The sequence below is a fragment of the Lindgomyces ingoldianus genome (assembly GCF_010093535.1).
Source record: "Lindgomyces ingoldianus strain ATCC 200398 unplaced genomic scaffold BDR25scaffold_55, whole genome shotgun sequence".
NCBI classification, from domain to species: Eukaryota; Fungi; Ascomycota; class Dothideomycetes; order Pleosporales; family Lindgomycetaceae; genus Lindgomyces; species Lindgomyces ingoldianus.
The window spans coordinates 328466-345311 of NW_022985216.1; the positions used below are offsets into that span (position 1 = coordinate 328466).

The window sequence follows — 16846 nt, forward strand, 5'->3', positions numbered from 1 at the left end:
AAAAACAAAGTATCAGTTGAGATGTGGGGTGCAGGATTGCGGTAAGATGTTTCAAGTGTGACGCCTAATTATTAATACCGGTATACAGCAAGTCGCCAGACTCCCTGAGCCTCAGAGGTGGAAAGCGGCTGTCTTCCTTATCCAAATCCGACATGCTCTGAGCCTCATACTCGTACGAACTCCTTTCTTACTTCTGCAAATCTCCCGTTTGCAAATCTCCTTTGGCAAATCTTCCTTCGGCAAATCTTCCTTCAAATTTAACTCTCGACTACGTGTCGACAGATTTTTGGGACTAATGGCTGGGCTAAGCAAGGAAAATGAGTATATATTGGAATCATGTTTCCATTGAGAGAAGGAACTACAAACGGTTTTTCATTTCTCAAACAGTCCCGAGCTTCATGATCGCAATGAGACACTCCTTTCTATTTCCGCCTTTGCTCCTTGGGAGTCTGACTCTGCCATGTTTGGCTCGGGGTGTTCAGAATTCACAACCTCCAGGTATCGAGGGCATCAATGACCCGAATATGACGGGAAAGCTCATCGACTATTGGGCTGACTATGCATGTTTTTCGCTCAGCGATAATAGCGAACCGAACGTCAAAGAGCAATGCAAAGAGGCTTGTTTCCCTGGTGGCATTACCTCCGATGTGCCCCCCGGTGAAATTGTCCAAAGTTCGCAGACATGCTGGCTCAATGGCCCAGAGTCTGATTACCGCACTGGAGCGCCACTCACGGAGCAGCAAAAGAACGAGAATCCTAGAAAAGGTGAGCATTACCCCGATAAGTGCATCTTGCCTTGGCTAATGGTAGTATCAGTGAAAACCATCACAACCGGTTATTGCATTTGTGATGATCCAATCATCAAATTCCTAGGTGACTTCTTCATTAGATCTATTATCGAGATGGGCAAAATTCTTGAAAAGCTCATGTGTCCTACACTGATGGCGATGGATCTTGTTGTAGAGATAGGGTCTGCTGCAATACCTGGAGTTGGCAAGGCTATTACCGTTGGAATGAGTGAGTCTTGCTCTAATATATCATGGACCGTTCATGTGACCATATGACTGACTAGAACAGGAACCGGAGTCAAAACGGCAAAAATGTTCAGATATGCCTATGACGCTCAAGATGCTGCAATGGAGTGGGCAAGCCTGGTAAGCAAGATATCTTTACAATTACTCCTGGCGGATTCTAGCTAACTCTGATTGCGTACTTTAGTTTGTGGACCAAGGCTTTGGTTTGGCTAGTGCAGCAGGCTGCAAGACGCCTTTCTCGTTCTCCAAGGCAGACCTCGCGAAAAGGTTCTTGGATTTCGCAGGTGCTCCTGATGAGCTTGTCCCAGGAATCAATTACGACGAGATGCCCTGCCCAAAGGGAAAGAAGGCGTCCAAGAAGTGCAAAGAGAAGAATGGTGAAAATGACAACAATAACGCTCCATCGAGAACTAGAGACAACAACCAACCAACTAAGACTAGCCAGCGACCCTCGACAACAACAACCGATGCAGGACCTACGGCAAAGGCTGATTGCGCGGCGATCGGTAGGAATGATATGGTGGCTTTGCTCGAAATTACCCCTGACGTGGAGGAAGGATTGGTAGGGAAACGAGCCGTGGGAACTACACTCCAGAATCGTCGTCTCGAAGCACGGACTTTCAGGCCAAAAAAGGGTGACGCTTGCGTAGGGTCTAGAAAAACGACAGTGGAGAGCAAAAAATATCCCAGTGCTGGAGAGAATGTCATGGTAGGTGAAGCATATACATGACGGAGTGGTCCGTACGTCGAGTCTAGCAACATCAATGACTGACATAAACTATAGAAAAATGCGCTTGCTTATGGATTCAACATAATCGATGACTGCAGCGACTACGGTTGGGGTGAACAAAAAGCTATCGGTACCAGCGACTATGACACAGAACATGTTCTCGAATGGTCGATGGTGAGATCTCTGGAACAATACTCCTGGTTGACTTCAGCTAATTTAATCTCCATTTTGCAGGTACAGAATTTCTTCAGTACTATGAATGATCATGCCGATTTTAAGGCTGGATTCGAAAATCCTGACCCTGACAACAAAGAAGAGCCCAAAGACCCAGCCCATCCGGAAGGCGAGAAAGTAAAGAAGAAGGTTGACTTCTGCAAGTACTGGGGTGTAAGTCAATTCCGCGGTGCAACTACGAGATTGGGGCATTTGCTGATTGTACCGCCACATTAGGAATCATGGGATTGGCCGGCCAAACTAAAGATGTCGAATCCTGATCCTACCGCCCCAGCTCCAGTTCCGGGTAAAGCCCCGGTACAGCAGACCCCTCTTCAGTGGTTTGCGGAAGCATATCCCTTTATTGATGGAAGCGGTGCAAATGCGAGGAAAGCGCACGTGCAAGAGTTAATCCTGCTGCAAAAGAGAATCAACCAACATCCGAAGAATAATGTAAGTCTCCAAGGTTAACCATCAGAAGAGCTGTTATCACTCACAAGTCCCCGTAATAGATGTTCTCAATTAAACCCGATCAGCAAATCTACGATAGAAATGATATGGACGATCTCATCAAACGAAAAAGCACTAAGAAGAGATCGAAAGGTGCCAAGAAGGGACAGCTGACGTTTGGTGAGCCTCATGAGCAACCAAGGACCGCTATCCAAAGAATGAGGGCTGTAGTTGGTGCATACCTATACATGAAAGAGAAAAAGGTCGACGAGATCTTTGTTGCCCAGGTGGATCGCATTGGTGCTCAGCTGGAATACATCGAGAACGCGCTCGCGAAAAACCCTAAGACCGTGGAGAGGGAAGGCGAGATGGATGGCCAGGGTCAAATTGAGACAAGGATTGTAACTTTCGACAAATGGGTGCCACAGAAGCTTAAAGAGAAATGGTTCGCATACATGGATAACGTCTATGCAAACGCAAACAAGAAAGGACAAGATTTTATGAAGGACAACCTTAAAAGACTGAACGACGAGTATAACGATAAGAAGTTGATTAAACAAGCGGATGTTGACAGGGAGAAAAATAAGGAGAGGCAAAACGAGTTGAAACTGGAGAAGAAGCTACGAGAGGACATGAAGGATTACATCCCTAAGCTTGAGGCCCAGTGGGCTAAAGCAAAGAATTGGCCCAAGCCGAAGTGGAACTCCTAGGCTCCTGCAGCTAGCCTCGCAAAGGTAGTTAGGGGTTTATGAATAGACGAGGAGGCCACCTTAGTGAATGGGGAATCGAGCTTAAGGTGAGGATCGAAAGGGCGAGTTTTTTGTCACTAAATGGACGAGAACCAACTACCAACTCTGAAGCCATGGTCAGGTACCCATTTAGCTATACAGGCTGTGTAGTGGAAGATAGGTCGGTTCAAAGGTAGGCACTTGGAGGGAGTTACGAACGGTTTTCGGCAAAGCGCGCTAGCTATATGCAAGTTTTTTTTTTTTTTTTTTAGAAATTAAACTGTTACCCGCAACCACAATGCAAAATAGAACCACGTCGATCTTAATACGTAAAAGCAAACTACATTTCCTTTGTAACTAAGATTCTATAACTTAGTATGTTCGCATACATATAGGTGTTACAATAGTATTAATGTATTTTATAAACAAGTAATCTACATAAGCAAGTTAACTACTAACGTATCTTACAAGTAAGTTAGCCACTTTAAAACCTATATAAAATCAAGCTTAGTAAGCAGATCTACTTCTAGAACTACTAAGTAGAATTAGTTAAATTTTTTAGAGTAGATTTATATATACACTTGTAATATTATTCTATAATTTCTAAGTAATAGCACTAGTAGTTATAGAGACACTAAAAAGGTAGAAGCTAAAAATAGTTTATCTAAATAGCTACCTTCTTATATTCGCTAAGCCTTAGATATTCTAGAATAATAATATTTATTTAGGTGTAACTTTATAGTAACACTTTTATCTAATTCTAATTAGTAGTTTTAGAGATAGAGCTACTTACTAAGCTTAATTTTAAATAGAGTTTAAAGTACTTAACTATTATAGTTATGTTACAGCTATCCAACCCGTAAGTACCCTAAGGGCTTGGCACGGGGTATATAGGCTTCTTAGCCTCTGTACCTCTGCCTCTGACTCTAAAGTTTACTCTTGTTACACCCCTCTATCCTAATTCTCTCTCTATGCCTTTTGCTTCCTACTTAATACCTCTTACACTATCTATCTTATAAAGTACGTTATACTTAAATTTTAGCATCTATATAATTAAATTAACAATAAATTCACTAATTAGCCTCTAATATGTTAATAAAGATAGAAAATTTCTTTTAGTTAAGGTACAATACAGGCAAGTTGTTTACACACCTAAGTTGCTTACTTTTACTAAGATTATACTAAACTACTTTTTCTACACTAATACATTCCTAATAACACTACTTAGACATGTTAAAAAAATTAGATATATCTTACACTTTAGGCTTTTAACTAAAATATAACACTTTTAAGTAACATGCTATGTAACGATTCTTATGAATCGCTCCATCTCGGGTTGCCCGGAACCTATCCGAAGGGTCTCTGTATCGGCCCCGACCCTGCCCTGCCCCCTGCTGTTACCTCTATTCCCCTAAGTATTTAGTCGCACCTCCTCCCTTAGCTAGCTTAGTAGTTTTCTAATATTCTCTTGTACAAGGCCTATAGGCGTCAATAACATTCCTAGGTTACTGTAACAATTCTCATGAATCGTTCCATCTCGGGTCGCCCAGAACCTATCTGAAGGGTCTCCGTATCGGCCCCGACCCTGATCCTACCCTGGCCCCGACTCTGCCCTGCCCCCTGCTGTTACCCCTATTCCCCAAAAGTTCAAAAGTGAAAAGCGAAAAATCCATTAACTTTTGGCGAATTGAGGAAGACCGGAGCTGCGGCGACTGAGGGGGTTGCAAGATAAGTACCGGTACCTAACCCTAAACCCCCCCTCTCTCCTAGAGAACTAGGGATAAGTACCAGAGGACAAGACGACTGCGCGGGACCTAGGGGAGTCATAAATTAATAGAATTAGAGGTGGAGGACACGCGTTAGGGGCAGTAATTAACCTAAACACGCGTTAGGACGCGCAAGGCAACTAAAGCAGAGAATATAAGGAAACAACAAAGAAACTTAGGCAATAGAAGTAAAACAGACAAGGTAATTAATGTTAACTAAGAGGCCCCTAAAGCCCTACAATTAACCCGCACTTAAGGCTAACTAAAAACAAGACATAACAAAGGAACAGGTATACCTAAAAAAAAGCGCAAGAGTAAGACAGAAGAAAGACCTATTAGCTATAGTGCTTACAGCACTTAAAGAGACCTAAAACAAGATAGTAGCTATAATAAAGTAGATAGAAAGAGAACACATAACCTAGATTAAAATAACAAGGGCACTTACCTAAGAGGTGGAGGCACTAAAGACAGAGAACAAAGCAATAGTAGACAAAGTTAAGACCCTTCTAGCTAGATCTTATACGCTGCCTAGTAGATCGCCATCTTACGCTGCTGTGGCACAATTGCCCCTAAGCAGCTAGCCTAGTAACTTATAGACCCTTTCTACTAACACAGCACCCTTAATAACAATAGACACATTCTACTACACAATTAATACATCTAGGATTAAGAAAGTAGACAAGGAGAAGGCAAAACTAGGCAAGATTAGACAAGCTATTAAAAAGAAAATGCAGACAAACTATAAGCACACAGAATAGTAATATATAGCAGTAGTTAGAGACCTAAGGAACACTAATTAAATTAGAGTTACATGTAGGGACAAAAGTAAGCTCTAGGCAGTTAAAAAGGCAGCCTACAAGACAGCAGCTAGGGGAGTTAGGATACTGCGTGACTAGCTCTTCCTAATTAGGGTAGATAACACTAACTAGCTAGCAGTGCTGTTAGAGGAAGAACAAATCTAACTAAAAGCCCTAGAGGCCCTTAGAGCTAAAAATAGAGTGCAGGTAGCAAAAGTTAGCTAGCTAAGTAAAAAGGATTTAAGAAAAGCATATAAATTAATAGTAGTGTATGTTACTAAGAGCAGCAATGCAGCCTAGCTGCTATAAGAACAGTACTTCTACATTAACAGAGAATCTGCATACACAAGACTGTTTAAACTGCAAAATAGACTATTATAGTGCTACTAATGCTAATAGCTAGGGCATAAGGCATTCACATGCACAAGGCAGCAGGTTTGTGCTAGGTGCGCTAGCAAAAAACACTACTACAGTAAATACTAAGTAATAGTCCCTAAATGCGTACTTTATAAGAGCCTCTATAAATCTTTCTTTAAGAACTGTTAAGTGCTATACCTTAGTTAAAATGCCTAGAACGCTTAAGATATTCTAACTTAATATAAAAAAAAGACATAAGGTACTGCACAGTGTAATAAATAACAAGTAACTATAAAACTTTACTATATTAGCTATTTAAAAACCTTATGTATAAAGAAATAAAAAAGAGAGGATTATTACAACACTAGCTAGACACACCTACTAGGCTAAATTTACGCTAACTGCATGTAGAGACAGGAGGTGGCCCTTCTAGAGTATGCTCTAGATACAGAAAGACATTAAAGCTAAATAGCTACTAGTATAGTTGCTAGACCTTACAGCAGCAACACTATAACTACCTAGTTAAATAGTCCTAGTAGTGTTAGTCTATATTAAGATAAAAAATAAGTAAGCACTAAAAAAGATAATAAATTACATCTAGACTTTAATCTAAACTACACATAACTAAACTAGGACACAGGTAGACATAGTTTTAGCAGGTGATTTTAACTAACATAACTAATTATAAGGAAAAGATAATGTGTTAAACACTTACTAAGGTAAAGTAAACTCTATTATACACCTTATAGTAGACTATTTACTCTACAGCTTACTTCTTAGGGGCATAAAAACATAGCAGCAAGGAATAAGTAAAAGCACTATTAATTTAATGCTAACTTTAGATAACCTAGCAGCTATAGCACTATACTGTAAAGTCTATAAGACAGAACATAAGTTAGATTATAAAGTAATTAAAATAACTTTTAATATAAACACTCTAGAACAGTAAGCAGAAGTAAGACTATTATTTAAAAATGCACTATAAAAAGTAATATAAATAAGAGTTAAAAAGACACTTAAAGCTAAACTAATAGAGGGCAGTGTATAGTAGTAGACAGATAGGCTAATAGAAGCAGTAATAAAGGTAGTCTATAAGCTAACCCTAAGAGCTAGGCCCTTACTGTATGCAAAAAAATAGTAGACTATAGACTTTACATAGTTGTAAAGAGTATATACACACTAGAAAAATAAAGCAAAAGCAGAATAGTAGGCAAAAAAAATAAGTATAGAGATAGAATAATAAGTAAAGGTAGCAGTAAAAGAATTTTACAACGCAACATAGCAGCAGCGTAGAACCTACTAGAAGGACTTTTTAGTAAATAATGCTAACATTTAAAAGGCTATAAAATACCTTAAGCTAAATAGTGCTATAATGTTTAATAAAATACTCTTTCTAAAAAAAACTAATAGATTAAGCATAAAAGAAAATCTAAAGATAGTAAATAAGTTGCTATAGTTATTCTTTTTACTACTTTTAGACACTATTAAGAATAAAGGTAAACGCTAGTAATGTAGCCTAGTTAGCATGCCTAACCTAACTATAAATAAAATAGAATGCTGTCTGTTTACAGCTAAGCTGTAGAAGGCACTAGGCAATAATAAGCTTCTAGTTATAGTATAGAGGCAGCTATAGCTAGTTGTAAAAGAGAGAATCCTACTTTTATTTTAAACATTACTAGAAGAGGGGGTTATCCTAGTATAGTAGAGAAACGCTTAGATTATCCTGCTTAAAAAGCTAAAAAAAAAGGCAACTATAAAGTAGCAAAGTTATAAAGACTTATCTTTTTACTATTAACTCTTAGTAAGATTCTTAAAGCTGTTATAGTAAAAAAAATTTTATATATAATAAAAACATATAGGTTACTTTCTATAAACTACTTTAGTAAAAGAAAATAGTAATTAGTAAAATAAGTGCTATTAATGTTGTAAAAATACATCTACAACACATAAAAATCTAAGAAAGTGCTAAGTCTAGTAAGCTTTAACATAAAAAGAGCATATAATAAAGTATGTAAAGACAGGCTAACCTAGAGGCTCTGTGCTAGAGGGATACTACTAGGCCTAGTATAATAGATAGACGCCTTTTGCTCTAATTATACAGCAACTATTATAGTTAACAGCTACACGTCTAAGAAGAAACTGCTGCCCTAGGCAGAGCTTTTATAAGGATTCTCTATTTTCTTTAATCTTGTTTTTTTTCTTTAACGCTAATCTAGTCTAACACTAGATTAATGCTTATAGCAGTTTATTTACCTTTATAAATAACTATAATACTTAAGTAATAAAACCTTTAGCTAAAAAAAATTCTGTAAAACTCTAAAACATTATTAAAAAAGTAATAAAGTAAAAAAAAAAAAAGTAAAGTAACTTTTAAAAAAAACAAAACTACTTTAATACACTTTATAAAAAATAGAGGTAAAATAAGTGTAAAACTAGTAAGTGTTAAAAGATAGCTAGTTAAACTAATAATAAAAGCTAAGATTCTAGGCGTTATTATAGATGTAAGGCTAAGATATAAGCAGCATATAGTAAGGGCAGCAGCAAGGGGCCTAAGAGCAGCCCTAGCGCTAAGGCAGTTACAGATAGTCTCCTCTGCTACAGCCTAGCAGCTTTTTAAGTTAATAGTAGCACTAGTAGTAGACTACACATTAAGTGTATAAATGCACACTTACAGCATAATTTTAATAAAAGTAATAAATAGAATATAGAAAATAAAAGCTTAAGCTGTTATAAGCTACTTCTAGATAGTTACTGCAGCTATAGCAAAGGCAGAAGTAAGTCTATAGACAGTGCATAAACGCTACATAGTAAGGGCTATTAAGATGTAGATTAATGTCTACATGCTGCTAAAAATAAACTCTATGTTAAAATTCTATATTATAGGCTTTTAACAGTTTTAATTACTACTATAAAAGATTACAGAATAGCTAGAAGAGCTTAATACTAACTAAATAGAAATAATTAATCTACATAGTGTGTAGCTATAAAACTATTACATTTTAGTAATAATTAAACTAGACTAAGCAAAAGCTATAACACTAGCTAACTAGTGTAATAGTATTAGAATTGCAATAAGCGCATTTGTCTAGCTTAGTATAGTAGGGATAGGAGAGGCGATAGACAACACACAGAGGGGAGCGCCTGCTTAAGCTGCTACCTTGTCCTTTACCTTAGAACCTAGGACAGAGCAAAACCCCTACACAGCAGAGCTAGCAGCAATGGCAGCAGCGCTAACCTCCCTTCTAACATGCTAGACAGCAGACTAGGTTATTATTCTCACTAGCAGCTAAGCAGCTATACAGGCAATACGCTAACTGTAGGATTAGTCTAGCTAAGCTAGCATTAAACAGATCTACAACGCAACTTAGGCACTAAGGGAAAGGCAGTGCTCTGTATATATAGTATAGTGCCTAGCAGGAAGCAACAATTTAGTAAAGAAGGCTAAGAAAGTAGTAAGAAAAGCTATAGCAGACAGCAGCGTGCTAACTAGACCCTTTTACTAAGCAAGGTTAGCAGTAACTAGGACTATAGTAAGAAACTAGGGACAGAGAAAAGACTTACTAACAGGAGTAAAGAGATACTTGTGTAAGATAGACATAGCTCTACTTAGGAAACACACTAAGAAGCTCTACAACGCTCTAACCTAGCAAAAAGCTGTTACAGTTATGTTACAGCTATCTAACCCCTAAGTACCCTAAGGGCTTAGCACAGAGTATATAGGCTCCTCAGCCTCCGTACCTCTGCCTCTAACTCTAAGGTTTACTCTTGTTACCCTCTATCCTGCATTCCCTCTCTGTGACCTGTGTTTCCTGCTTAATACCTCTTACAGAAGCAAAGATACTAGCACAATTACAAACTAGGATAACACAGCTAAACACATACCTATACTAAATAGAAGCTGCAGACTTAAACATGTGCATATGTAGTTAGGCAGAAGAAACTATTTAGCACTTTCTCTTTTAATGCTAAAGATAGGACACACTCTAAATATAAATGCTTTAGCAAATAGAGACTAGAAGAGAAAACCTCCCCTTCTTTCTAGAGGGAAAAGCACTAGTAGACCTAGCAGAATAGTCGCTAGACATTAACATAGTAAAGATAATAGTTAGGTACGCAATAGCAACAGGCTGCCTAGAGCAAGAAAGAAATAGAAACCTAGAACTACAGAAACAATAGTAGAAAAGAGACGCTTAATACTAACTTTACATAACAGTAGGCTCTACTTTACTTGCTAACAAAAGAACTTTAAACACTTAAAAAAGAGACTTTAAAAACACTTACTATAAATTATAATTAGGGGGATATGTAACAACTACGCTAGATAGCAGAGCAGGAGGCATGTAAGGGCTACAAGGAGTTAAGCCATCACTAAGGAAGCGCTTAGGTAATAACACACTAGTGCCCTCTAGGCTAGAGCCGGGCGTAATAAAGACATCATCATCAATGGTAAGGCTTGTACTGCGAACCAGCCACACTCGGATTAAGCCACAGAGTGTCCTACATTCGGGTCCACAGCAAGCCGAATCGGCCCTCCATTACAGTCATTCTAAAAAGTCTGTCCCATGGTCTAAGCGCTCGGCTGTGGTCCCCTAGACCTTGAAAAAATTTCCTCTATCTAATTTAGTAGTACAATTGTTTACCTGCTGTCTCTCTATTTATAAACTATGCCTACTTAATTTAGTAAGGCTATTATTACTTATATATAAACCTGTCTTAATATTAAGATGTTAGTTTCTTAAATTGTAAAGGACCTAAGCATATCTTATAAGCCTGTTTACAGGATCTGTACTAGCTTAGATCTATAGGGCTGCCTGTATCCCCTGTTAACACTAAGACAGGGAAGACCTAGGGTAATATATAAAGGCTAGCTCTAGGTAGGTAGCAACTATCTTAGTTCTTTTCTTAGTGTTGTGCTAATGCTTTTATAGAGCTTACTTACTTTTTTTTAAAGATTACTCTACTGCTTATTTTAACAAAATGTAAGACTTTCTACTTAATAAGTACAACATAAAAGTGTTAGCTAGTATAATATATAATTAGCTATTAAACATGTAATAGTTTAAAAAGGTTATTTACTATTATTCTTTAAAGCATAGTTTAGAGCTAAGAGATGCCTAGCGTCTTTATTAGCAAGGCTAGCATATAGACTAAATTATATGCCTTAACAAATCTAGATATAACTCTTGTACTAGAGATAAAAAACATAGGTAGAGTTTTATTAGTAAAGACTATAAAGTTTACAGCTTAATTATCTACTTATAAAGATAAAGTCCTCTTCTAGCTTATACTATAAATAGTTATATAACTTATATAATATTTTAAAGTAGTAGTATATTATAAATTTTTAAGAATTTTTTTAAGCATTAAGTGCTACCTCTTTATAGCCTATACCTAAGGTTAAGGTTAGTTATAGTACTTAATAACACAAGTATTTATTAATTAGACTATGTAAGGGACATCTGCAACAGAGCTAGTGTAATACTAGCGTTTTTACCTCTATATTTACCTAATTTTAACTTAATTAAGTTGTTCTTTACTATATTAAAATTATAGCTTAAAAGAAACTATTAGTTAGTAGATAACTTTAATAACTATAAAAACTTTCTTAAGTATGCTATACAGTAGTGTTGCTACTAAAAATTTAAAGCAATATTTAAAGCTACTAGATATAAAGAATAAATAGTCTATATAATTACATCTTATTTAAGTCCTCTTTATTAAGCTTATTTTTATACTGCTTTTAGGCAGCCTTTAGTTTTTTTTTTTTTAAAAAAAAAACAGCTTTTTTTTTTAGCATAAAGAGAGTTTTTAGCTTAAAGTAGTTATATTTATTATAGTACTCCCTTTATTACTTTTTTATTATTATGCTTAAGTTTTTAAGTGTATTAAAATTTTAGTTATTTTTTACTAATATATAACTTATCTGCTTAAGCACATCTACTATATAAGTAAAAGTTAAGGGCTAAGCTTTCTACTACTTAAAAAAGCGCTTAAGGATGTTAGTATAGTTATAATTAAGCATTTTAAAAGAACTTAAAAGCTGCCTAGCGTGTAAGGCAGGCTAAGAGAAGTAAAAAAGTTAAAAGGATGTTAGTAATAGTAGTAATAATTAACATATGCTACACAGTAGTTAAAGCGTCTCTAGCTTAATTAGCTAGGTAATTAGTAATAAAGCAACACTAGTAGATAGAAAAGGAAATTATACTTACTTTTTTTACTATTTTACTTTTAGTTTCTGCTTCTTTTACTTATAAAAGGATATAATAAACTTATTTAGATAGTTTATTATAAGTTACTTTTAGTAAAGTAGCTTACATATTAGCTATTTATTATTATAAGTTGTTACTATTTAAAGAGTAGTGCATATTAACACAATTCTTATTACTCTACACCTAGTAGTAAGTCTTATTGCTCTTATTTTTATAAAAAGAATTATAATAAAGCTATCTATTAGTTAAAGTAATTTAATAAGTTATACTAATCTCCTGCTAGGCTAAATGCTTATTAAGGCTATTAAGCTAGTGTTAGGTAACATATAACATTAATTTTTTAGCTCTAGCTTAAGACAATAGTATTACTACAGTAATAAAAAGCTTTACTGCTTTAGTTATAACTATTTTAATATTTATAAACTACTTTTTTTTTATTTTATAGTAGAAATAGTAGTTTTTAGAATAATTTTTTAACATTTTTACTAGAAACTTTATATTAGCTTTACTAAAAATTTTTATTACTACTATATTAGCAGTAGCTTTACTACTATATATAGCTTTGCTAGTTACTATAGTTGCTTTACAAACACTAGGACTAGCTGCTTAGGTGTTCTAGAGTGTTCTTTTCTTCTACTATTAAAGCTGTAGCTAAAGAGTAGCAGTATTACTTTCTTTAGTAAAAAAATAATAGGCATAAAAGCTAGGTAACATCTCCTTAATACAGCCCCTTAGAATATACGCCTGCTATTAAGCTGTATACTTTAGTACTAGTAGATCCCTAGCGTTTTTCTATACTTAGTTATCTATTAATAATAAACGTAACCTCTGTAACACCTCTATGTTATTAGGTTATTATACCTCTACTGTAACCTCTTTCTATATAACTTTTACTAATAGTATAATAAGATTATTTATAGCTAACTTAGCTAGCTTCTTATTTTTTAATTTAATAAAGTCCTTATTAACCTTAGCTAGCTGCAAAAAATAGATAAATTATAAAAGTTAAAAAGACTAAAAGGGCTAAGCTAATAAAAGAACCTCTTTAAAAGCAGCAGCAGCTATTAACTAAAAAGAAGAATGTTTTTAGACTAATTAGCTAGCAGCAGTAGTAAGGGAGTGTTTTTAACTATTATAAAAGGACTAGCTTATTATAGTAGGCTGTTATTAATTACCTAATTAAGAAGGAGCTGCAGCATTAAAATTAAATAATAAAAGATTTTTTAGGCTTTTCTAGAGCTCTAGATGCGTGGTTAGGGGTCAGGGAAAGGCCTGCAGTACTAATTTGGGTGGGGGGGATTTTTCCGAGTCCCCTGAGCTCATAAGCGAGTGCTCAGGCCATGGGACAGACTTTTTGGAATGACTGTAAAGCTGCTCGCCTAGAAAAGACCACCCCCGCGCCTCCGCCTCCGCCTCCGCCTCCCGAATCGTAGCCTCACTCAGCTCCTCTAACCTTCTCTCCGCCACAACCATATTCTCTGGCACGGTGTTGCCGATGATATCTCTCCCTCGCACCTTCGATAGGAGTATTATACCTTGAAGCGACGTGCTCCGCGACAGCTGCACGTATAAGCTATACGGGTAGCATTGGCTCGGGACCGCTTGCCCACAGACCTGCACCGTCCTCGTCCCACGCCGTTCCGCCATTTGTCACGTGGGCGTGACGTGTGTTCAAGTCTTCTAGTTATCTCCCTGCCTCGTTTATAGTTCAGCGCCTCGGTATGGCGCCAAAGAGGAAGTTCCCAGGAATCGCAGCCGAGTGCAAGCGGGTATGGTCCGTAAAACAGCCGAGCTCGCAAGCTGGTTCCTACAAGCAACGGCAAGAAGCTCGAAAGCAACGGAAGAAATACAAGCTTGAACGCATCAAGGGCTTCACGAAGGATGATCTTGACCATCGACGCGATATATATTACTGCATGAAGGATCATCCTGGAAGATATTGTCGCGAATGCAACCCCCGTGCCGAGGATGGGGACGAGGAGGGCACAGAAGATTATAGCGACGAGAAAGCCGAACTATCTGAGTCTTGGAGTGATGGTACGGAATCTTCTGATGGTGGTCGTTCAGCCACATACTCCGAGCTCTTGGACGAGAGAGAGGAGGTGGCTGAAGCAACTAAGTACATCGAGGATAAGGTTGCGGTCGTAGACGCGGTTGCCGCAAATTTGCAGGCGGCGATTGATAATTCAAAACCAGTAGCAATTCCTGTTGGCGACTTGCAGGGTGAATGGACACTATACAATTCAGACATATGTCCAAAGACCTTGGGGCCAACTTGCGAGTATTATCGATTGTGGGTATCACCATCCGCTACTGAAGGGAATCTACTCGACCGAAGACAACTACCCCAAGAAGCATCCGAGCCATTCATCGATTGGATGATCAAAGAGACTGGTGGGGATATTAAACCATTTCTGCTCCCCCAGTACGTATCCCGCGAGCGCATCCCGATCCTACTAGTACGACATGGCGAAGACGACGTTCCTGCGGATATCACATTCTTAGGCGACGACTGCCTGCGGCTGAGAGTCCCGAGATCAATCATCTTCCCGGCTGAATTTAGACGTACTGTTGGACATGAGCTAATGATTGAATTTGCCGGCATACGTTGGACGGAGGCTGATTTAGCAGTAAGAAAGGCACGACTTGAGGACGGCGAGAGACAGAGAAGGGCAAGGAGCCCAGGCACTCCAAGCATGGGAGCGCAGCTAGGGGGATATGCCGAATGGTAGCCTATCGCGATCCCACACGATCTGACCAAAATCTTCCCGATTCGCGTCCTAGCACTTGTGACTTCGGCAAGGCTCTAGGTACAAGCCCCCCTGGTGTAGTAATCTAACGCTTGACCATTACGCAGCCGGGCGCAGATCAAGAGGGCTATCAGCCTTTTGCTTGGAAGGAAGTCTATGCTGTAATGCAGTGCCCAGGTCCGCCCTGCAACAAAGACCCTTATTGCTGGCGTGATCCAGTTGGAAAGAAGCACTATAAGCTGCGAACGCAACACATGAAGGTTCTTGTACGGTTTTCTGAGCAGGGGAATACCTTGCAGAGCCAAGGTGATGTTCCAAAGCATATAAGGGAGCAGCTTCATGTTGAAGAATAAGAACGGCTGGGGAAGCAGCCTCGGCAATTATCTAGCGCCCCCACTCCCTACCCCCCTATAAACATTAACAGACAAAATGAATAAGTAATTTACGCTGCTAAAAACTAATATACTGCTCCTACGCTGCCATAGCCAACGTAAATTCATCACAATCGCCCAGAAATACATGGTCGATCTCGAAGTCATTCTTGATTTTTGGAGACTCCCTGTTGACCCACACTATCAGGCATTTTCTGTTGTCTGACTTAGCCTTTTCGTAGAGCTTCCCCACGAAGTTTCTCAAATCATCGATCGCTAACCTTGTTCCTGCAATGATGACGGCGTCCACGGGCCGATGCAGATCATCGTTAAAAGCCGCTACTATCTCTGGTTCCTCGGGGTTGCATTCTCCATAAAGCAGTACGTTTGATCGAAGGCTACCCGTAGAACGTCGTCGGTTTCCCTCTAGCTCTCGCTGCTTTTGCTCATCTTCACAAAGAGGGCAGCGGTCATTTATTAGATGAGAGAATGATTCTGCAGTAACACGAAAAGTATGCTGAGGACGAATGCTGCATCTAAGTGTATCGACCCGACCGTGAAGCATTATCGTCCTCTGAGATAGCGAAGGAAGTCTGTCGCTGCGGCAGTCGATGTTTTGTGTATAATGCCGTCGTATCCGGCCACGCTGAGCCCATGCTTCCATGAGGCTGTCGAGTGATGTGGGGCCAGAGGTCGAAGCGGAGGTAAATATAGTCAACAGCTGGCTGTGCAACTGGGCAGCTCGTTCAAGGATACAGTATGCAGATGAGTGGAATAGGCTTTGGCTTGACAGCCCAGTCCCTGAAAAACTGCAGAAGTTATCCACTATGATAGAATCAGGATACCACTCCAGTGAAAATGGTAGTTTCGAAACGTACCACCCGCATTGGTGGAAATTCCGGCTCCACTAATGATCACAATGTTTTCCTTCATGCTTAGATCTTTCTTCAGTCGCTCGATTCGTGATGAGCCCTTGATCAACGTATTTGAAATGTAGCTAGGACCATTCTTCCTGACCTTCCGGATGCATGAACCTCTCCGTTTGCGGTAGCTTGAACTCGATTGCTTCGGCATGTCGATGTTGGGGATGTTATGCAAAGCGCCGAGAAAGAAGAAGGTGATATAGGAACGGAAGAGAATGCATGATGTGAGATGGGGGGAGCCCTGATTTATACCCTAAACGCACATGACAGACCAGGGTAGTAACTCGAGCACAGCCACGGGCTGGCTTTGTTCAAAACTTACTGTTTCCATATATTCCACGTACGAGATCGAATTCTAACTCAAGGTTGCCGTGTTTCGAAGGATGCGTTTGACCTAATGCCTGGGAAGTGACGGACTGAGCCGGCGAAAAAACGCCTTGGAGGTAGGGAAGTCTCCGTAATAGGTTCAGTTCTTGACGGCATTGAATGCCAAGGTTGGCACAGCTCTTTTCTGGTGC

At 38.6% G+C, this 16846-nt stretch overlaps 4 protein-coding genes across 4 annotated transcripts; 2 read left to right on the top strand and 2 right to left on the bottom strand.

Annotated features, from left to right (window-relative positions):
- Positions 1-21: 21 nt before the first annotated feature.
- Positions 22-4871, top strand: BDR25DRAFT_362485 (uncharacterized protein; the record flags this gene model as incomplete). Its single annotated transcript, XM_033696579.1, has 13 exons — positions 22-41; positions 100-321; positions 356-928; positions 964-1017; positions 1073-1154; positions 1219-1743; positions 1819-2199; positions 2245-2430; positions 2490-3124; positions 3184-3292; positions 3337-3375; positions 3465-3484; positions 4706-4871. 13 exons carry the CDS (start codon positions 22-24, stop codon positions 4869-4871), a joined length of 3012 nt encoding a protein of 1003 aa, XP_033540658.1.
- Positions 4872-13544: 8673 nt separating this feature from the next.
- Positions 13545-13931, bottom strand: BDR25DRAFT_362487 (uncharacterized protein; the record flags this gene model as incomplete). The annotated part of the gene is made up of 1 exon (XM_033696580.1): positions 13545-13931. One exon carries the CDS (start codon positions 13929-13931, stop codon positions 13545-13547), a length of 387 nt encoding a protein of 128 aa, XP_033540659.1.
- Positions 13707-15382, top strand: BDR25DRAFT_307583 (uncharacterized protein). The gene has a single exon (XM_033690863.1). It carries the CDS (start codon positions 14006-14008, stop codon positions 15014-15016), a length of 1011 nt encoding a protein of 336 aa, XP_033540660.1. The 5' UTR covers positions 13707-14005; the 3' UTR covers positions 15017-15382.
- A 123-nt stretch (positions 15383-15505) lies between these two features.
- On the bottom strand, positions 15506-16338 carry BDR25DRAFT_244771 (DHS-like NAD/FAD-binding domain-containing protein; the record flags this gene model as incomplete). Its single annotated transcript, XM_033685858.1, has 2 exons — positions 15506-16230; positions 16284-16338. The coding sequence occupies 2 exons, from the start codon at positions 16336-16338 to the stop codon at positions 15506-15508; spliced, it is 780 nt and encodes a 259-aa protein (XP_033540661.1).
- Positions 16339-16846: the final 508 nt, after the last annotated feature.